The sequence below is a fragment of the Pleurodeles waltl genome, chromosome 2_2, assembly GCF_031143425.1.
Source record: "Pleurodeles waltl isolate 20211129_DDA chromosome 2_2, aPleWal1.hap1.20221129, whole genome shotgun sequence".
In the NCBI taxonomy this organism is placed as follows: domain Eukaryota; kingdom Metazoa; phylum Chordata; class Amphibia; order Caudata; family Salamandridae; genus Pleurodeles; species Pleurodeles waltl.
In genome coordinates, this window is record NC_090439.1 from 1,140,268,225 (window position 1) to 1,140,291,053 (window position 22,829).

The 22,829-nt window shown below is 51.3% G+C and overlaps 1 protein-coding gene across 1 annotated transcript in view; it reads right to left on the reverse strand.

The window, feature by feature from the left end:
- Positions 1-22,829, reverse strand: part of LOC138282969 (NFX1-type zinc finger-containing protein 1-like) — a 459,320-nt gene that overhangs the window by 216,964 nt on the left and 219,527 nt on the right. The window contains exon 11 of the mRNA XM_069221050.1: positions 9,758-9,893. Within this exon, the coding sequence (XP_069077151.1) occupies positions 9,758-9,893 (136 nt within the window). The remainder of the gene's footprint in view (positions 1-9,757; positions 9,894-22,829) is intronic.

The window sequence follows — 22,829 nt, forward strand, 5'->3', positions numbered from 1 at the left end:
AAACTACCTTTCCCGGGGTTTCACTGCAGCTGCTGCTGCTGCCAACCCCTCAGACAGGTTTCTGCCCTCCTGGGGTCCAGCCAGGCTTGGCCCGGGACGGCATAACAAAAATGACTTCCTCAGAGAGAGGGTGTTACACCCTCTCCCTTTGGAAAAAGGTGTTAGGGCTGGGGAGGAGTAGCCTCCCCCAGCCTCTGGAAATGCTTTTATGGGCACAGATGGTGCCCATTTCTGCATAAGCCAGTCTACACCGGTTCAGGGATCCCCCAGCCCTGCTCTGGCGCGAAACTGGACAAAGGAAAGGGGAGTGACCACTCCCCTGACCTGCACCTCCCCTGGGAGGTGCCCAGAGCTCCTCCAGTGTGCTCCAGACCTCTGCCATCTTGGAAACAGAGGTGCTGCTGGCACACTGGACTGCTCTGAGTGGCCAGTGCCAGCAGGTGACGTCAGAGACTCCTTCTGATAGGCTCCTTCAGGTGTTGCTAGCCTATCCTCTCTCCTAGGTAGCCAAACCTCCTTTTCTGGCTATTTAGGGTCTCTGCTTTGGAGAATTCTTTAGATAACAAATTCAAGAACTCATCAGAGTTCCTCTGCATCTCTCTCTTCACCTTCTGTCAAGGAATCGACCGCTGACTGCTCTGGAAGCCTGCAAAACTGCAACAAAGTAGCAAAGACGACTACTGCGACCTTGTAACGCTGATCCGGCCGCCTTCTCGACTGTTTTCCTGGTGGTGCATGCTGTGGGGGTAGTCTGCCTCCTCTCTGCACTAGAAGCTCTGAAGAAATCTCCCGTGGGTCAACGGAATCTTCCCCCTGCAACCGCAGGCACCAAAGAACTGCATCACCGGTCCTCTGGGTCTCCTCTCAGCACGACGAGCGAGGTCCCTTGAACTCAGCAACTCTGTCCAAGTGACTCCCACAGTCCAGTGACTCTTCAGTCCAAGTTTGGTGGAGGTAAGTCCTTGCCTCCCACGCTAGACTGCATTGCTGGGAACCGCGTGTTTTGCAGCTGCTCCGGCTCCTGTGCACTCTTCCAGGATTTCCTTTGTGCACAGCCAAACCTGGGTCCCCAGAACTCTAACCTGCAGTGCATGACCTCCTGAGTTGTCCTCCAGCTTCGTGGGACCTTCCTTTGTGACTTCGGGTGAGCTCCGGTTCACTCCATTTCGTAGTGCCTGTTCTGGCACTTCTGCGGGTGCTGCTTGCTTCTGAGTGGGCTCTTTGTCTTGCTGGATGCCCCCTCTGTCTCCTCACGCAATTGGCGACATCCTGGTCCCTCCTGGGCCACAGCAGCATCCAAAAACCCTAACCGCGACCCTTGCAGCTAGCAAGGCTTGTTTGCGGTCTTTCTGCACGGAAACACCTCTGAAAGTCTCTTCATGACGTGGGACATCCATCCTCCAAAGGGTAAGTTTCTAGCCCTTGTCGTTCTTGCAGAATCCACAGCTTCTACCATCCTGTGGCAGCTTCTTTGCACCAACAGCTGGCATTTCTTGGGCATCTGCCCAGTCCCGACTTGATCGTGACTCTTGGACTTGGTCCCCTTGTTCCACAGGTACTCTTGTCTAGAAATCCATCGTTGTTGCATTGCTGGTGTTTGTCTTCCTGGCAGAATTCCCCTATCACGACTTCTGTGCTCTCTGGGGAACTTAGGTGCACTTTGCACCCACTTTTCAGGGTCTTGGGGTGGGCTATTTTTCTAACCCTCACTGTTTCCTTACAGTCCCAGCGACCCTCGACAAGGTCACATAGGTTTGGGGTCCACTCGTGGTTCGCATTCCACTTCTAGAGTATATGGTTTGTGTTGCCCCTATCCCTATGTGCCCCATTGCATTCTATTGTGACTATACACTGTTTGCACTGTTTTCTATTGCTATTACTGCATATTTTGGTATTGTGTACATATATCTTGTGAATATTTGCTATCCTCATACTGAGGGTACTCACTGAGATACTTTGGCATATTGTCATAAAAATAAAGTACCTTTATTTTTAGTATATCTGTGTATTGTGTTTTCTTATGATATTGTGCATATGACATTAGTGGTACTGTAGGAGCTTCACTCGTCTCCTAGTTCAGCCTAAGCTGCTCTGCTAATCTACCTTTTCTATCAGCCTAAGCTGCTAGACACCCCTCTACACTAATAAGGGATACCTGGACCTGGTGCAAGGTGTAAGTACCTCTTGGTACCCACTACAAGCCAGGCCAGCCTCCTACACCCATGAGGTCTAGGTACCTCTAGAATCCCTAGGATGTTGGGAAAAAAAGGAAGCAAATTTGGCGTGGGTAGCTTATGTGGACCAAAAGTTATGAGGGCCTAAGAGCGAACTGCCCCAAATAGCCAAAAAAAGGCCTGGCACAGGAGGGGGAAAAGGCCTGGCAGCGAAGGGGATAGACTCAAGTACTCAATCCAAATATAATTTCTTAAGATGTTCTTTAAGCTTTCCCCTGATGCCGAATGGAACATTACGTACTTTATGAGTCACTGGAACAGAATCAGGTTTAAGAATAATCTTATGTCCATAACCGTTGACCACTCCTAACCGATCAGCAAATACTGAGTGATGTTTGGACATGGCATCTTTTACCGTCTTCTTTTCTTCATTAACTCTTTCAAACAAGGAAATAGGATGTTCTGTTCCAGGTCTGAGGACCATCCCAAACTTTCTTTGATCCCTCCACCCCAAAATGTTGTACCCTCTTTTGGCTACATAAACTTTTGAATGGATTGATCTGTTATTGTAATACATCTCCATAAAATAGCAAATCATATCAATTTCTTGTCCTCCAAATGCTACAGTGCGTATATCGGGAGGCAGAAGCTTCAATTCTGAAATCTTATGAAGTTTGCACATATCCGTGTATTAAATATATGCAACTCATTCCCCAAAATCAGTTAAATGCAGGTATATTTTCCACCGTGCTTCTTGACAAAGCCTTTTTAAGATGTGCCCATCACTGCAAAAAAGATGTGCACTTATAATGTACTCCTGAAATCTTATATGGTCTGCACATCACCATGTGTTAAATATATGCACCCCTTACTCAACAGCATATGCATGCAGGTGTCCATTCCATAGTGCTTCTCTGTGCAGCCTAGTAAGGTGTGCGCATCACTGCAAAAAATGTGTTTTATCAAGGTGTGCACATCACCGAATAGAGGCACGTGCACTCATACCAAGCTCCGTACCTTTAACAATGATATCACCCTGCCTCTAATTTGTGGAAATCATGCCTCCAAATGATGTCACCGCGTGGCGTCAGCGTCGCATCTGATAACACATTTAGGGGCATATTTATACTCCGTTTGCGCCGAATTAGCGTTGTTTTTTTCGACGCAAATTCGGCGCAAAACTAACGCCATATTTATACTTTGGCGCTAGACGCGTCTAGCGCCAAAGTATGAGTAAAGAGCGTCATTTTTTAGCGTGAACGCCTTCCTTGCGTTAATGAGATGCAAGGTAGGCGTTCCCGTCCAAAAAAATGACTGCGACGCAAATGCGTCGTATTTATACTCCCGGGCAAAAATCACGCCCGGGAGTTGGCGGGGCAGAAAACCCCGCATTTGCGCCACTTTTTAACGCCTGGGTCAGGGCAGGCGTTAAGGGACCTGTGGGCTCAAAATTAGCCCACAGCTGCCCTCCCATGCCCCCAGGGACTCCCCCTGCCACCCTTGCCCACCCCAGGAGGACACCCAAGGATGGAGGGACCCGTCCCAGGGACATTCAGGTAAGTTCAGGTAAGTATACATTTTTTTTATTTTTTTATTTTTTTTTGGCATAGGGGGGCCTGATTTTTGCCCCCCTACATGCCACAATTCCCAATGACCATGCCCAGGGGACAGAAGTCCCCTGGGCATGGCCATTGGGCAAGGGGGCATGATTCCTGTCTTTACTAAGACAGGAGTCATGTAAATGGCGTCTGGGCGTCGTTTAAAATGGCGCAAATCGGGTTAAGACGTTTTTTTTTGCGTCAACCTGACTTGCGCCATTTTTAAGACGCCCTAACGCCATTTTTCCCTACGCCGGCACTGCCTGGTGTACGTGGTTTTTTTCCACGCACACCAGGCAGCGCCGGTCTGCTTGCGCCGGCTAACGCCATTCAATAAATACGGCACCCGCATGGCGCTTCAGAATGGCGTTAGCCGGCGCAAATTTTTTTTACGCTAAACTGCGTTAGCGCAGTTTAGCGTCAAAAAGTATAAATACGGGCCTTAGGCCCGTATTTATACTTTTTTAGCGCCGCATTTGCGCCGCTTTTTGACGTAAAAGCGGCGCAAACCTACAAAATCCAATTGCATTTTGTAAGTTTGCGCCACTTTTGCGTCAAAAAGCGGCGCAAATGCGGCGCTAAAAAAGTATAAATACTGGCCTTAACACGGAGATCGCAGCGCGAGGTGACTTGGCTCCATATAGCAGTATTGTGAGGAAGAATGCGTGAAATGGCACTGCAAGATATTAATTGAAACCCAGGCACCAGTCAAGGTTTAAGTTGCAGAAAGGTAAGATTCAAGCCTTCCAATTTGAAAATTCTAATCCTTGAAGTTTAAAGAAAATTTCACTTCTTCCTCACTCGACGACAAACGCAGTTCTTTAAAAATTCAATGTTGAACTAAATTCAACCATTCCAGTCCCCGAACAATAAAACTACCTTATAACAACGCGCATCAGAAAAAAGGCAGCTTGAGAGTGTGAAGTGGTCATTATCATTGTGCGACGCTGATTCTAACATAGATATCTTGCCCGTACAGCCAGTCGATGACATACACTTCCCACTCATCGCCGATTTATGTCCTGTCGGTGAAAGCGGAAACTCCAGATGAGAAGTAGTTGTGAGTTTAATGATTGAAAGCATGCAGCTACCGCGTCCCTCAACGACCTTTACACAGTGTACAGCAGCAACTGACAATCTGTAGAATACCGCCTAGAAACCAGTGCTTAATTTGTGCTTGTTGGTTCCGGTGCTGAGCACCGGCACTTATTTTGGTGGGCCGGGGTTTATTCTTCTGCCTCAAGCATTATCTGAGAGCTAAAGACACGTATGGGAAAGGTGGAGGAAGGGAAAAACGAAAAAGCGTCACAATGGGAGAAAGCAGAAAGCTGCAGGAGTGAGCTGAAGGGGCAAGGAGAGGCTTTATATGGATTGAAGAGGCCAGAGATGGTTTCAGGATTACGCCGCCTCAGAATTCCGTGTTCGCACATTTAGTTGCAGCAGCCGCGTTTAAGAGGAGGGCTTTGGGCACCGGCACGTTTTTATTTACAAGTTAAGCACTGCTAGAAACATGCAGGCCCATATTTATACTTTTTGACGCTAAACTGCGCTAACGCAGTTTAGCGTAAAAAAATTTTGCGCCGTCTAACGCCATTCTGAAGCGCCATGCGGGCGCCGTATTTATGGAATGGCGTTAGACGGCGCAATCAGACCGGCGCTGCCTGGTGTGCGTGGAAAAAAACCACGTAGACCAGGCAGCTCCGGCGTTGGGAAAAAATGACGTTAGGGCGTCTTAAAATGGCGCAAGTCAGGTTGACGCTAAAAAATCGTCGTAACCCGACTTGCGCCATTTTTTTTCGACGCCCATCCCCCATCAACATGACTCCTATCATTGTAAAGATAGGAGTCATGCCCCCTTGCCCAATGGCCATGCCCAGGGGACTTATGTCCCCTGGGCATGGTCATTGGGCATAGTGGCATGTAGGGGGGCACAAATAAGGCCCCCCTATGCCACAAAAAATTTAAAAAAAAATACTTACCTGAATTTACCTTAATGTCCATGGGATGGGTCCCTCCGTCCTTGGGTGTCCTCCTGGGGTGGGCAAGGGTGGCAGGGGGGGTCCCTGGGGGCAGGGGAGGGCACTCTGGGCTCATTTTGAGCCCACTTGTCCCTTAACGCCATGCCTGACCCAGGCGTTAAAAAGCGGCGCAAATGCGCCGTTTTTGGCCACGCCCACTCCCGGGCGTCATTTTTGCCCGGGAGTATAAATACCACGTAAAGGCCTGGGAGTCATTTTTTAAGACGGGAACGCCTCCCTTGCATATCATTAACGCAAGGAAGGGGTTCACGCTAAAAAATGACGCCCACTCCGGGCACTTTGGCGCCCGAAGCGTCTAACGCCATAGTATAAATATGGCGTTAGTTGGCGTTAGTTTAGCGTCGAATTTGCGTCGAAAAAAACGACGCAAATTCGGCGCAACCAGAGTATAAATACGGCCCGCAATAACACATTCTTAACCTACCAACCCATAAGCCCTACAGTTTCATCTTGGCCTGATATTATCATAACACATGACATAACACTGTTGAATCCTCAGTTGTCTTTCTTGTGAGATGAATGCCTTGTCCTGGATGGTATCTAAGACCGTTCCTAAAAAGGTCAACGAAGTGGACGGCAAGAGAGGATATTTGCTTGGTTACTGTAAGGATTAGATTGTCAAGTATTCTGAGACAGATTGTCGTGTCTTGTGCTGCTCTTTGGGACAGCTGCCTTTTCCAACCAGTCACCTAGGTATGGGAATACCTGCACTCCTTTTTGCCTCAAGTGGGCTGCCACCAGAGCCAGACATATGGGAAAAATTACGGAGCGCTGATTTCTGCCCGGAAGAGAGAACTCTGAATTGGTAGTGGGTACCGGCTACTTTCAATCGTAGAAATTTGCAATGCTTTGGGTTGATTGAGACATGGAAATATACACCCAGGAGATCTAGTGCTATCATGTGGTCCCCATGATTGAGGAGATGCAGGATATCTTGAAGGGTGACCATTCAAAAGGTTGGTTTTTTTTCTTAAATTATTTGTTGCGTTTCCAAAGGTCAAAGATGGGGCGCCAGTCTCCTGATTTTTTCTTTTCCAGGAAGAAACAGGAGTAAAAACAGATTCCTCTATGAGTCTTCAGAAGTTCTTCAGTTGCTCCTTTCTTAAGCATGGTGGCGATCTCCTGCAAAAGTAACTTTAGGTGAAGAGGAGGTGCTCCTTTCGGGGAAGTATTTGGCGGTTTCTGAATGATTGTTGTCTAAAACCAGTGGACGATATATCAATTGCACAGTCGATTATGTCAGCGAAGTTCTCTTCCCCCGTCTTGTAGAATGTTTCTGGTTTCACCTTTTGCCTTTTCTGGCAAGAGATCGATGTATGAAGCGATATCAGACCACATCTGTATGTCGTAGTAACCCAATATTGCTAGAGAATCAGTTGCTCTGACAGTAGTGGCTGTTGTGGACGAGCATCGTTTTCCAATATTATTCAACCTATGCCCGCTTGTATCCAGTGGTGTGGTAATGGGTGTAGGCGGATTCTTTGAGCGTCACTGTGCCACACATTGATATTATCAAGTCTGGCTGAGGGAGGCCAATCAAACATGGCGGTGAATCATCTGGTGCTTTGTATTTTTTATCCAGTCTAGGCAACACTGCAGACACTGTAGCTGGACTCTTCATAGTCTTTATGCCTTCTTCCCAGATAAAATGTACAAAGGAAATGGCCCTGATTAATTTTCCTGTTGGTTTCTTGAAATCATAAAGGAAACAATTTGATTGTTTAGTCTTGAGGGGCAATTGGAACCTCTTTGCTGCCCTTTCCATAAAGTTATGGAAATCACCAAGGTCATCTGGCAGGAAATCCACTGGTGGTGGTACTGGTGGGGATGGTGTTGGTATCAGGTGGTCATCCCACTCGTTAGGGACTGAAGTAGTGTCTCTAATCCCTCCCTCCTCGCTGTTGTCGTCTGTGGGCAGTGCGTCGTCCACTGGTGGCTCAGCTAATGTACTAGCTAGTGTTGGCAATGGGGTCGGCAGCATGGTTAAAATACGCTGTGGGTGCATAACAAGTGTGTGGATCAGAGGCAATCACATTGAACTTGGTGTCTGCATAGGATCCGTGGTCACAGGGTCTGGAACCTTCTGTAATAGTCTTAGAGCAAGCTTTGCAGATTATTGATTAAATTCAAAGGCATTTGAACTGACTCATCCTGTGGTTCCTGTCGACCCTATCCAGTATATTCTCTTGATATGCATGGGGTTGCTCTGCTGAGGTATAATATGGTTCCCTATAATATTCCTCTTTGTCATCATGTTCCTGGCACGTCCATGTAGTTCAGAAGGAATGTGTGCGGCTCCAAAAGTACCTTTGTCCTCTGATTCCTTGTCATCTTATAGATTCGCTAGTGGAAAAGGCAAAACCTTGCTGGTTGAGATATGAGCAAGTAATATTGCCTCAGCAGGTTTTTTATTCCCCTCACAGGATGCAAAGGCATGAAACCTGCTTTTGTCAACAATGCTGTCATTGGAACCGTCATCGACCATGTCTTCAATGGAGGTGTTGGGACTCTTGCTGATGGTGTTGACATCAATGGTGTTCTTGTCAACGGTGCTGTAATCAACTGTGTCATCCTCACTGACAGTGCTTTCTTGGTTGAAAGGTCTTTCATGGTTATTATCGTTGTCATAGTGATCGGCAACTACGAGAGGATCATAGGCGATGTCATAGAGGTAAATGTTGATGTTGGCATAGTTATGTTAACCGTTGACGCAATTGATGATGACGTCGTCCTCGACGAGAACTCAAACTCTGAAGTGGTAACCTTTTTAAGCAGTTTTAATGTTGACGGCAGAGACTTAGAGGGCCTCTTCAAGCGTGCCTTCTTTACAGGGGATAGTAGGTTCAGACTGAACCTTTTATGAGGAGATGTTTACCTATTTTGACCCATGTGGATGTTCCTCTCATCTCCTAGAGAGCCCTGAAGAGCCATGGTGGGTCTTCTTCAATACTTTTTTAGCTGGCCTTGAGGCCACCCTCTCACTAGACCTATCTCTTTTGTAGGATTTTTCAGTCTCTAAGAAACATCACTGTCCTCTTCAGACAGAGGGTTTTCTTTGAATTATTATTTTTAGAGTCAAATTAATAATCTTTCCTCTCTGTCCTTCAAAGTCTTTTGGGAAAAAGTATGACATATCTTACAGTCTTTCACCTTGTGTTCAGGGTGTAGACAGCAGATGCACTCCTTGTGCGGAGCCACTGAGTGCAGTCTTTTTTTCCCCACAAGCCATACATGGCCTGAACAGACCTTTCTTGGCTGGCTCTGACATAGTTGTTGGGTCAGAATAGATGTTAGTCATGTCCTGAAGAGAAGTCTTCTTAAAATCTGGAGCTAAAACTGTGGTAAACTGAGCAGAGCTCAGGGAAACTCCCATCCCATGACGTGCAGTAGAAAATCTGGGGGAATGAAGCCTCTGTGGTGAGAATTCTAGAAGGTGCTGTTGCCTGATTGGCTGGACTTTGGTTCTTATTAAATGATGAGGATAAGATATGAAAGTGAATGTTTTTTAACATGAACTATTCTGAATATCATTGGCTACTGCATTCTATGGAACCGTGGGACTCCCACTTCGCAACGGGGAATGATTCAAGCATGTGAATCTATGAAAGAACCAATACTGCAGAATTTTACCTTTACAAAGTGTGAATGGAGGAAATCATTTGAGCTTCATTGAAGCAAAAAGTAGATTATGCAACCTGGGATTATTCTCACAGCGAGGACAGCTAATTTCTGCTTTATCAAAGTGACTTAGGATGGAGAGCACAACAAGGAAGCATGTCTGCACAATCAAAAAGCATAGATAACTGAAGAGTAAAATGATAAAAGTGCATCAAAGGAACACACATTCTGATATTTCTTCTCATTACCTACTCAAACAATTTCAGAGCAAAAGGCATAAAAAAGAAAGTAGGTACAAATGACAAAGGCACATTTTTTTCAAACTTACCTGTGGTGGTCTGGAGGAACAATATAGGCAAACTTTGATTCCACCCATTCCGCTTGTGACTCTTCGTGGTCTTCGAAGTCATACTCATCCAGATAGCGCTCATCAGCATCCTGCCCAGTTCCACCGTTGTCTTGAACTACAGAATAGACATTTGCAGCTGAGAGGCAAGATAGTCTTGGGAGATGTAAAGCATCTCTGTAATTAACCTGCTATTAATCGACAACAATACTGATCTTGTTTTCAATTCTCCAGGAACATCTAGCATGAACCAACTCATATGTTTCAAAGAAGGACTACGTGGGTTATTTAGACCAATCTGATGTCAAGGTAGCAGTTAAAAACCGTCATGCCTCATCTGCCCAACTCGCAGTTCCCTTGCCTCATGTACAGTTGGAGGAATTGCTTCTTTTAGGTCAGTGGCACCTCAGTAACACGGCCGATAGAACTCCCTATGTAGCGAAGTACCCACTGCAAGAGCAGCAGGTTCATGGTATCAGAAGATGGCCCCCTAGGGGTAGCACAAAAGTTTTGGTGGGACAATAAGAATACTGTCCTATGAGTGCTAGGAGAAAACCACTATCAAATCAGTGACATTGAATGTTATGTTTTTCACAAACAAACCCTTGCATTAGTAGTTGGTCCATGAAAAACAAAAGAAAATGGTTCTTCCTATGTTTAGATGTGCAGGTAGACCCATTAGCCAGCCAGCACCAAACAATGTCACTGAATATGCTCCCAACTTGTCAAAGTAAGAACTTTCTGTGAAGAAAATTCTAGATTTTGCAAGTGGACCGCGGCTGCAGAGCCTCGGACATGTTAGCAGTCTGCCAACCCTAAACAACCAATCTGTGCCGGATTTAGAGTTGACTGGTAATGGGAAATTTTCCAATTCTGGAATAAATGCTAAGTTTGCAGAAGACTTGAGATGCTGGATTTTCTTCAGTAAACTAGGTGCATACATTGATTCTACACCAGACTGAGCATTTCTTCAAAGATTATGTGAATTCCCAGGACAACACAACTCCAAATCAGGCCCAAATGTCTCCACAAATTCATTCTTGAAATTGTAAACTGTCATCATCATCATCACATACTTTTCATTATGAGTCAGAAACGTGTTGCATCTGATGATTTATAATGACAAAAAACAAGATAGCACCTTGAAACCTGAATACAGCAAGAATAATACTTTTGTAGACAGCTAGTGAAGTGTCAACATGTGAAAGGGGTTAAACTAGACATTTTTGTTTTTGTGAATATTTGTGTGCACATTTTCTTGTATGATCAAACTAACATATTCTTGAAGTATGGAATTCATACTATTCAACGGTGAAAGTGGAAAACGTTGTTTATAAGTCAATGAAGACATGAAAGGTTGTGCCTACCAAAACACTAAGGGGGTGATTCTGACCTCGGCGGTAAAATGCCCTTACCGCCGGTCAGAAGACCGCCATAACACCGCCGCGGCCGCGGTCAACCGCCACGGTCATTCTGACCCATAACGGCCAAACCTCCAAAAATCCGTCCTCCACTGCAGCCCGCCACATCGGCGGGCAGCGATAAACTGGAGATGACCAAACCTCCACCGTCACGCCAACAGAAATACGCCCATGCCATTACGACCCACGAATCCACACGGCGGTCATTCAAACGCGGTATTCCATTGGCGCTACACACCGCCGCGGTCAGAATACACACACAGCACCAAAACACAGCCACATTGGACAATTTGAAAGACACACACCTGATACACATACACACACCACTCCCACACAATCAACCAACTATAAAACACACAACCACATCACCCACAAACCCCTGCGACCCCAAATACTGAGAGAAGGAGAGAGAGACACAGCAGATAATCCAAAGCAAGACACACTGAGGCACACTACACCATCACACACACCACATAGTAGCACAAAGCACCACTCACCAACACACTCCTCATCACATACACCACCCCACACCTCACCCACACCACCCCATGGCACCCCAAAGGCATCCACGCTTTTCGGACCAAGAACTCCGGGTCATGGTGGAGGAAATCCTAAGAGTGGAACCCCAGCTCTTCGGCTCGCAGGTGCAGCACACCAGTATAGCCAGGAAGGCGGAGCTATGGCAGCGGATCGTGGACAGGGTCAACGCGGTGGGACAGCATCCCAGGAATAGGGACGACATCCGCAAAAGATGGAACGACCTACGGGGGAAGGTCCGGTCGATGGTCTCGAGGCACAACATCGCGGTCCAGAAGACTGGCGGCGGACCCCCACCCACCCCTCCCGAATTTACATCGTGGGAACAAGACGTCTTGACCATCCTGCATCCTCAGGGCCTCGCAGGAGTAGCCGGAGGAATGGACTCTGGTAAGTCCCATCTCAACTACTATATCCCCCACACCCCACCAGCATGCCAACCCACACCCCCACCCTCACCCCCAACCCCCCAGCACACATCCTTCCTGACAATGTCTCACCAGCACAACCCACCCATCCCAACACCAACTCCTGCATGCCAACACAAACCATGGGCACCCATCACCTAAGCATGACCACTGCACTAACCCCTCACCCCCACTAAATACCCTCACAACACCTCCCTCCAGGGAATGCCTGCACTGGGGGACAAGGGCACCCACAACACGCATGCTATTGCACACACAGAAACAATAACCAAACTCTCTTACCCCATGCAGGACCCGAACGACAACACACCAGCCAGGAGGGTCCAGAAGTGTCCATCCCACCACCGGAACAGGCCCACACTGAGGATAGCAGCTCTGTCGACAGTGAACCTGATGACCAGCCCGGACCATCGGGGACCTCTGGGCAGTCGGTTCCCCTCACCCAGACACAGGCCACACCAGACCCGACCCCCTCTGCCAACACCAGCACAGCTCCCACCCAGCGGGCCCATGCCTCTGTCTCTAGGACAGCTCAATCAGCGGTGTGTCTGCCACTACAGGGCACCCAGGCTAACCCGACACCCCAACAACAACAGGGACCTGGGGGCAGTGGGAGCGGGCACACCGGCCAGGGGACAGAGGCCGGGGGAAACCGGGCAGCTCGGAGGGCTGCTGTGCGACAGGGGGGGGAGGAGAGGCCCAGGGAACCCACTCTCCAAGAGGCCCTCACCACCCTCATGGGGGCCTACTACCACTCCCAAGAAACAATGGCGACGGTACTGGCCAGGTTCACTGAGATCCAGGCACAGCAGGAGGAACGCTACATGGGCTTCAGGGAGGAGCTGAGAATCATCGGGACCGCAATGGGGACCATCGTCCTGGCCCTCCACAGGATAGAGGACGCGTTGCGGGACCATGGTGCACCACACAGGGCCCCTGTCACTAGGCCGGACCAGGAACAGCCTACCACCTCCGCCGGCGCTAGTGGACAGGAGGTCCCAACACCTCGACAGCCCCCCAGAACCCCACCTCCTGCTGAAGAACAACCACCCCGTAAGAGGAGCCTGAGACCAAAGAAAAAGACAGAGTAGGATGTCAAGACCCCCGCCAGCAGGACATACCCCCTCAAGTCTTCCCACTGTCCCACATTGCCACCCTGTCCAACCATGAACTGCCTATGCTCCATCCTTCCACAGGCAAAAGAACAATGCACCTGTGAGACTGAGAACTGGACTCTGCCATGGATATTCCTCCACCCCCACCCATCACCATTAGAATCACATGTACCGGTATCTAGCACTGTAAATAAATCACATTTTGCACACAAACCTGTTTTGAGTCATGCTGTATTATTAACAAAGGGATAACATATTACTGTTCAATTTCTGTTCTGTCAATTAGTCATGACAACATACCAATGTCAATACGCTGTATTTCATGGGCGAACCAAGCAGAAGTCAGGTACTGAGTCAGACAGCACTGAGAAGGGAAGGGAAAGGCATAAATTAATAAAAAACATCTGTGGGGAACTACAGAAAGTATAGATGCAGGAGCCTAGAAGCAATTGTGAAATGGCGTGGGTGATTCTTACCTGGGTGTCACTGGAAATACTGTTGTATCACTCTGTCCCTATTGTCTGTGTCGTCCTCAGAGTCTTCCTCCTCTTCACTCTCCACAGGCTCCACGGCTTCTACAACACCACCATCTGCACCATCCTCCTGCAGGAAAGGCACCTGGCGTCGCAAAGCCAGGTTGTGAAGCATACAGCACGCCACGATGATATGGCACACCTTCTTTGGTGAGTACATTAGGGCTCCACCAGTCATATGCAGGCACCTAAACCTGGCCTTCAGGAGGCCAAAGGTTCGCTCAATCACCCTCCTAGTTCGCCCATGGGCCTCATTGTAGCGTTCCTCTGCCCTTGTCCGGGGATTCCTTACTGGGGTCAGTAGCCACGGCAGGTTGGGGTAACCAGAGTCACCTATTAGCCACACACGTTGTCTCTGTAGCTGCTCCATCACATAGGGGATGCTGCTATTTCGCATCACATACGCGTCATGCACTGACCCTGGGAACTTGGCATTTACATGGGAGATGTACTGGTCAGCCAAACAGACCACCTGGACATTCATCGAATGATAATTCTTTCTGTTTCGGTACACCTGCTCATCGTCTTTTGGGGGTACCAAAGCCACATGGGTCCCATCAATGGCACCAATGATGTTGGGGATATGTCCAAGGGCATAGAAATCACCCTTCACTGTGGGCAAGTCACCCTCCTCGGGGAAAATGATGTAGCTCCGCATGAGTTTCATCAGGGCAGACAACACTCTGCTCAAAATCTTAGAAAACATAGGCTGAGACATTCCAGATGACATGGCCACTGTGGTCTGGAATGACCCACTGGCCAAAAAATGGAGGACTGACAAAACCTGCACCAGAGGGGGAATCCCTGTGGGTTGGCGGATGGGGGACATCAGGGCTGGCTCCAGCTGGGCACACAGTTCATGGATAGTGGCACGGTCAAGTCGGTATCGAAGTATTATATGGCGTTCTTCCATTGTCGACAGGTCCACCAGCGGTCGGTACACGCGAGGATTCCTCCTTCTCATCCCAAGTCCCAGCGGACGGTGCCTAGGAAGGACAACATGGAGCACAGAGTCAGCCAAACCACAGGTACGTACAGACAGCTTGCACAGTTAAAGAATGGCAATGGGTTGAAAGGCGTGTATGTGTGGCAATGCAAGGCCTAGGCCTGTGTGTCGCAGTCAAAATTAAGCCATGTGGGCCCTTGAAATGGCGGCTGCCTGACCTGTGAAGTGGGACAATGGGATGTGAGGTCACTGCGCTGGCGGGGCACACCGTGGCGGTAGGCGGTCGAAGACCGCGGCGCAAAGCCGCATTGGTTAACATTGAAGCCTATGGGTTTCAGGAGCCAATGGCGAAGTGCGCCGGCGGTCGCGGTACGCACCGCCGCGGTACGCACCGCCGCGGACGTGACCGCCATTTTCTATCTGCTTAATCACTCGAAACCTGATCATCCACAGGAGAGGACCTATACTGCAAGTGCTGCTGTGAACTCGGTCTGGAAGATACAATGGCTGCTGTGACTGGGGAAAGGGCCCCTGCCTTCACGTCTGAAGAATTGGACAAGCTCGTGGATGGGGTCCTCCCCCAGTATGCGCTACTCTACGGTCCTCCAGACCAACAAGTGAGTACCCCGGGTGCTAATGGAATGGGCTATGCCTGTGTGGATTGGGGTGGATGTAAGTTGGTGGGGTGGGGTGGGGGGCGAATGAGGAGTGCAACGCCCGACAGATGAGAGCATGTGCCATATGGCAAAGTGGGTGGGGGGGGGGCAATTACATCTAACATGCAGGCCATTGATGATTTCCTCCTTTCCACCCTGTACATATCTAATAGGTCAGCGCCCATCAGAAGATCGATATTTGGCGTGCCATCGCCAAGGAAGTCCGGACCTTGGGGGTCCACAACAGACGGGGCACCCACTGCCGCAAGAGGTGGGAGGACATCCGCCGCGGGACAAGGAAGACCGCAGAAAGACTGCTGGGGATGGCCTCCCAACCTAGGAGGGGTGCCAGTCGCACCATGACCCCCCTGATGTCCCGGATCCTGGCGGTGGCCTACCCTGAATTGGATGGGCGCTTTAAGACATCACAGCAGACACAAGGGGGTGAGTATCAGCACATTCTCCTATCTTTCTGCGCAGTGGAGGCGTCTGGGTGGGGGAGGAGGGTTGTGGGTGACATTAGGCCAGGGCGCTTTCTGTAGTGTAGTCCTCTCCCTTAGGCATGGCCCTGTGCCCCCGGCCCCCACCTCTGTAGGGTGACAAGTACAGCCATTGAAGGTCCAGCATCTCCCATGTGCGCGTTTGACGTCTCTTGGCCGGTTGTCTTAGTCAGTAGTACTGAGTAGTGTACCCCGAATGCGCGGCTTAGTGCATTAGGCACCTGTGTCTGTCCTCTCCACCAACGGTGTTGACATTGCATGCACTCAACCTGGTCTTCTTTTTTCTCCCCCCACCCTTTCTCTTCATCTTCTTGTGCATGTGTGCATTAGCATCATCAGGCGGAGGAGATATGGCATCGGAGCACGAGGGAGCTGCAGGACACAAGGCCCCGGTGGGCCCAGGAACAGACACCGAGGGCACCAGTGATCCGGAGGGCGAGGGGAGCACCACGACGGGGACCGCTGGTGAGAGCAGCGAAAGCGACACGTCCTCGGATGGGAGCTCCCTAGGGGTGGCGGCAACATCCGTGCCCCCTGCCTCTACAGGTACAGCCGCCACCCAGCGCACCATCCCCGCCCTCCCAGCAGCCCCTCAGTCTTCGCTCCGTGCCGCTTCGCCCAGGAAGGCGCGCGTCTCCTTCGCCCCAGGCACCTCAGCCCCTGCCCCTGTTGCCCCTGCTGCCCTCAGTGCGGAGCTCATTGACCTGGTAAGGACGCTCATTGTTGGGCAGACGACCCTTTTGAATGCCATCCAGGGTGTGCAAAGGGAGGTGCAACAGAGCAATGCGTACCTGGAGGGCATTCATTCGGGTCAGGCTGCCCATCAACGAGCATTCACTGCTCTGGCCTCAGCACTGACGGCAGCCATTGTCCCTGTTTCCAGCCTCCCTCTTCTGACTGCCTCCAGCCTGTCTCTGTCTCCTGTTCCTCAGCCTATCCCATCCACACCATCAGACCAGCCTGCACACACCTCAACACCCAAGAGCAGCTCATCCAAACACAAGCACCACAGATCCCGCAAACACTCACCCGAGCAACACCCAGATGCAGACATGCCAACAGCCACTGCCACCCCTGTGTCCCCCTCCTCCTCGTCTCCCTCCTCCCTCCCTGTGACGTCTACACTCACACCTGCATGCACCCCAACATCAGCCAGTGCTTCCATCACCACCTCACCCTCCAGTACAGTCCACACTCGTGCAGTCACCACCCCCACTGCCATGTACACGTCCCCTGTGTCCTCTCCCACTGTGTCTGTCACCCCCTCTTCCAAGACACACAAACGCAGGCAGCCACCCACCCAACAGCCATCCACCTCACGACAGCCTACAGCACCAGCACCTTCACCCAATGACAGCACACCTGACTCTCCTACAACCACCTCCTCTACCTCCACTTCCATCTCCACTACTCCTACCCTTTACCTTGGCCCTAAAAAACTTTTCCTGGCTAACCTTAACCTCTTTCCCCCCGATGACCCCCCCCCATCCATCTTCAAAGAGTCCCAAGAGCACCGCAGCCACCACCAGCCCAGCTTCGGGTGTCACTGTTGTGCCTGGGTTCTGGAGCCCACCCTTTGCCAGCAGTGACACATCGAGCTGCAGCAAGGACACGTCCAGCCCCCCCCCCGGCAAGAGGACCCGCAAAACCAAGGACCGCCGTGCGAGGACTGACAGGGCTGCCCCCAAGGAGCAATGTGCGGCCACTTCACCACCCACACCATCTGGGGGAGGCAAGGGCCCGAGAGCCCGATCAAAGGAGCGGAAGGGCAGCAGGAGCGCGGAGAAGGTGGACCCCACATGCCACATCCCACTTGGGAAGGAGGACACTAAGGAGGCCAGGAGTCCGTCCCCGAAGGGGCCAGATACGTCACGGTCCGAGGGCGACTGAACAGGGAGTCCAGGCCAGGTCTGGCTCCCTTGACCTGCTGGATGGGCACCGCTGAACAGGGCCCCGCCGTGGAGATAGGCACCGCTGAACAGGGCCCGCGGTGCAGAAGAGCACCGCTGAATAGGGCCCCGCCGTGGAGATAGGCACCGCTGAACAGGGCCCGCGGTGCAGAAGAGCACCGCTGAACAGGGCCCCGCCGTGGAGATAGGCACCGCTGAACAGGGCCCGCGGTGCAGAAGAGCACCGCTGAACAGGGCCCCGCCGTGGAGATAAGCACCGCTGAACAGGGCCCGCGGTGCAGAAGAGCACCGCTGAACAGGGCCCCGCCGTCTCAAGCACCGCTCCGCTGGGCCCCGCCGTCTCAAGCACCGCTCCGCTGGGCCCCGCCGTCTCAAGCACCGCTGAACAGGGCCCCGCCGTCTCAAGCACCGCTCCGCTGGGCCCTTCCTCTCAAGCACCGCTCCGCTGGGCCCTTCCTCTCAAGCACCGCTCCGCTGGGCCCTTCCTCTCAAGCACCGCTCCGCTGGGCCCTTCCTGTCAAGCACCGCTCCGCTGGGCCCTTCCTCTCAAGCACCGCTCCGCTGGGCCCCGCCGTCTCAAGCACCGCTGAACAGGGACCCGCCGTCTCAAGCACCGCTCCGCTGGGCCCTTCCTCTCAAGCACCGCTCCGCTGGGCCCCGCCGTCTCAAGCACCGCTCCGCTGGGCCCTTCCTCTCAAGCACCGCTCCGCTGGGCCCTTCCTCTCAAGCACCGCTCCGCTGGGCCCTTCCTGTCAAGCACCGCTCCGCTGGGCCCTTCCTCTCAAGCACCGCTCCGCTGGGCCCCGCCGTCTCAAGCACCGCTGAACAGGGCCCCGCCGTGGAGATAGGCACCGCTGAACAGGGCCCGCGGTGCAGAAGAGCACCGCTGAACAGGGCCCCGCCGTGGAGATAAGCACCGCTGAACAGGGCCCGCGGTGCAGAAGAGCACCGCTGAACAGGGCCCCGCCGTGGAGATAAGCACCGCTGAACAGGGCCCGCGGTGCAGAAGAGCACCGCTGAACAGGGCCCGCCGTCTCAAGCACCGCTCCGCTGGGCCCCGACGTCTCAAGCACCGCTCCGCTGGGCCCCGCCGTCTCAAGCACCGCCGAACAGGGCCCCGCCGTCTCAAGCACCGCTCCGCTGGGCCCTTCCTCTCAAGCACCGCTCCGCTGGGCCCTTCCTCTCAAGCACCGCTCCGCTGGGCCCTTCCTGTCAAGCACCGCTCCGCTGGGCCCTTCCTCTCAAGCACCGCTCCGCTGGGCCCCGCCGTCTCAAGCACCGCTGAACAGGGCCCCGCCGTCTCAAGCACCGCTCCGCTGGGCCCTTCCTCTCAAGCACCGCTCCGCTGGGCCCTGACGTCTCAAGCACCGCTCCGCTGGGCCCTTCCTCTCAAGCACCGCTCCGCTGGGCCCTTCCTCTCAAGCACCGCTCCGCTGGGCCCTTCCTGTCAAGCACCGCTCCGCTGGGCCCTTCCTCTCAAGCACCGCTCCGCTGGGCCCCGCCGTCTCAAGCACCGCTGAACAGGGCCCCGCCGTCTCAAGCACCGCTCCGCTGGGCCCTTCCTCTCAAGCACCGCTCCGCTGGGCCCCGCCGTCTCAAGCACCGCTCCGCTGGGCCCTTCCTCTCAAGCACCGCTCCGCTGGGCCCTTCCTCTCAAGCACCGCTCCGCTGGGCCCTTCCTGTCAAGCACCGCTCCGCTGGGCCCTTCCTCTCAAGCACCGCTCCGCTGGGCCCCGCCGTCTCAAGCACCGCTCCGCTGGGCCCCGCCGTCTCAAGCACCGCTCCGCTGGGCCCTTCCTCTCAAGCACCGCTCCGCTGGGCCCCGCCGTCTCAAGCACCGCTCCGCTGGGCCCCGCCGTCTCAAGCACCGCTGAACAGGGCCCCGCCGTCTCAAGCACCGCTCCGCTGGGCCCTTCCTCTCAAGCACCGCTCCGCTGGGCCCTTCCTCTCAAGCACCGCTCCGCTGGGCCCCGCCGTCTCAAGCACCGTTGATGGTTCATTGTGCCCACCATGCCTCCTCCTTGACCAGTGGAGATTGTCATCCACATGATGGACTGTGGCTTTGCACTCCCCAGGATTGAACAGTGGGCAGCCCACCCACTGTAGAGACATTGAGAGACTGTGGCTTTGCACTCCCCAGGTTGGTCCAGTGGGCAGCCCACCCACTGTAGAGACATTGAGAGACTGTGGCTTTGCACTCCCCAGGTTGGTCCAGTGGGCAGCCCACCCACTGTAGAGACATTGAGAGACTGTGGCTTTGCACTCCCCAGGATTGAACGGTGGGCAGCCCACCCACTGTAGAGACATTGAGAGACTGTGGCTTTGCACTCCCCAGGATTGAACGGTGGGCAGCCCACCCACTGTAGAGACATTGAGAGACTGTGGCTTTGCACTCCCCAGGATTGAACGGTGGGCATGGTGGCTCCTCGTGGATCTGGCGTCGTGGACTCATGTGGCTGTGGTGCCCCCCCCCTTCCCTTCCCCCTGAGGTGCCTGTAGTTTTTACATCTGATGCCCCTGCAGTGTTCTCTCCAAAGGACTCAGGTCTCCTGTGTGGGCTTTGCCCTTGTTTCTCAAAACTTTGGCCCACGGACATGCTGAATTGGTAGGATGTGCAGGACTTGGTACTTCAGTCATACACTGATGTGTATGTCATTTGTTTTGTTGCGGATATCTTTCATGGTTGTACGCTAATTTTCTGGAGCTTTTTGGTACATAAATGTTTATTCAAAATATGATTATGTCCTAGCATTTTTCAGGGGTGTTTGGGTGGTGTCACTGTGACTTGGTGCTCTGCATTGGTGAGTACATGATTGGGGGGGGTCGCATATGTGTGTGCCCGTAACCTTTCGTCCTCCCCCTCCCGTGTGTCGTAGGTGCAGTACTCACCGTTGTCGTCTGCGCCGGACTTCGTACTCGTGGTAGATGAGAAGGTAGGCGAGAGCAGGTATGATGTTCAATTCGGGTTCCATGCTGTCCTCCGTCCTCGTGGAGTGCATAGAGGTGAGCGTTTTCCCGTTCGTAGTCTGTTTCCGCCGTGTTTTTATCGGCGGTGCTCCCGCCCCGGAAAAGGTGGCGGATTGGTGAGTTATGATAGTGTGGGCGGTACATTGTCTGCCGCCTGCCTGTTGGCGGTGACCGCCGCGCTGTTTGTCTGTACCGCCGCGGCGGTCGGAGTGTTAAGTTGGCGGGCTGTGTTGGCGGTTCCCGCCAGGGTCAGAATTCCATTTTTTGGACCGCCAGCCTGTTGGCGGGTTGGCCGCCGCTTTAACACCGACCGCCAGGGTTAGAATCACCCCCTAAATATCTAAATAGATTTGTATTCACAGATTAACACAATTTACTATGTTAGCATGCCATTAGATGCCAACATCATAGCCAATAGGTTTCCAGTGTCTGAAATTTCCTCAGCTTCTTATGCAGTAAACAAATCTTCCTCTCCACTCCCACCCTACAACTCATTCCGAGAGAGAACCATAGGTAAAATATCACCATCTTTGTCTTACATTGTAACAAATGAGATTAAGGGCTCATTCGTGTGCAGATCAGGACATTAAAGGAAGACCTTTAGGGAGGCGATCTATTAATGGACTCCATATATTCCTAAAACCTTTTTTCTTTACTGCTACTAGGCGGTTCCAAGTTATTAAATGATCAGAGTATGTTTGATGTTTAAGTTCAGGTGTGATTAAACCTGAAAGGATGAATGCAGGGGTGGCTGGAATGGGATACTCTAATGTTAATGTAATTTAATTTCAGCTGGAATATCATTCCAGTAAGGCTTGATATGAGGATAATCCCACCAGCGTCCCGCAACCCCTCCAACATAAAACACTCATGGTTGGCTAAAGGTTTGCTAATTTGGAAGGCTAAAGGTATCAGTCAAATATAACCCTACAGTGGGCTTCATTGCATGCCACGGAGTGGGAGAAGGTTTAGGCGTTGTGCCATAGGTGGACCCAAGCATCATCAGCTATTGTCAATATCTAGCATATTATTCCAAAGGGATTTATAAAAGGGGTGGTGAGTGCCACCACAGATCTAAATATTTGTATCAAATATATTGAGAGTGACAATACATGTAGGGCCAAATGTACAAAGGCCTTTTGTATTTCTTAACGGGCCGAATCACACTTTCGGCCCGTTAAGAAATGAAAAACATCCCTTTTCTATGTACAAAGGCCCTTAGGAAATCGCAAATAGGGATTTCCATTTCGCGATTTCTTGGCACATGTACAAAGCATTTCATGAATGCAAAATGAGCTTTTAGGAAATACAATTACCATTGACTTCAAATAGATGATAACCATGTGCAATTTTAAAAAAAACACCCGAAAAAGCTTTTTTTAAAGTGCAATAGAGCACACACATTACTGTATATGTGCACCACTTTTTTCGGGGTGCAGCAAGGAAGGGGCTTAGGCAGAACGTCACCCTTGCTTTAGCATTTCCTAATTAGAAATTTCCTATTAAGAAGTTGCAAATTAAGAAATGCTAAACCATTTGTACCTATAGGAACGAATAGTTTAGTATTACCTAAATAGCCTAACCTAAATAGCAATTTCCTAATAGCGATTCCTACACCGTAGGAATCACTATTAGGGAATCTCCATTTTTGTGTATACCATTATGCATTTCCAAAATAGCTATTTCTACCGAGTCACTATTTAGGAAATGCAAAATAAGTATTTCGTACATCCGACCTTTAGCGAACATTTTTTGTTGTTGTTTTTTTTCATTTCCTTTGAACAAAGAGCATGGGGGAGTGATGGAGGCAGTGTGCAAAGGATTGTGAGAACGTTTGAAAGGAAGGAAGGGTCTAACTGTACAGACAAACCATAGCTCGAGAAAGGAAGGGAGAGCTGTGAGGGGCAGAGAATATCACTCATCATGGCCTCCCTCACCGTAAGGAAGGGAGGGCTGTGAGGGGCAGAGAATATCACTCATCATGGCCTCCCTCACCGTAAGGAAGGGAGAGCTGTGAGGGGCAGAGAATATCACTCATCAT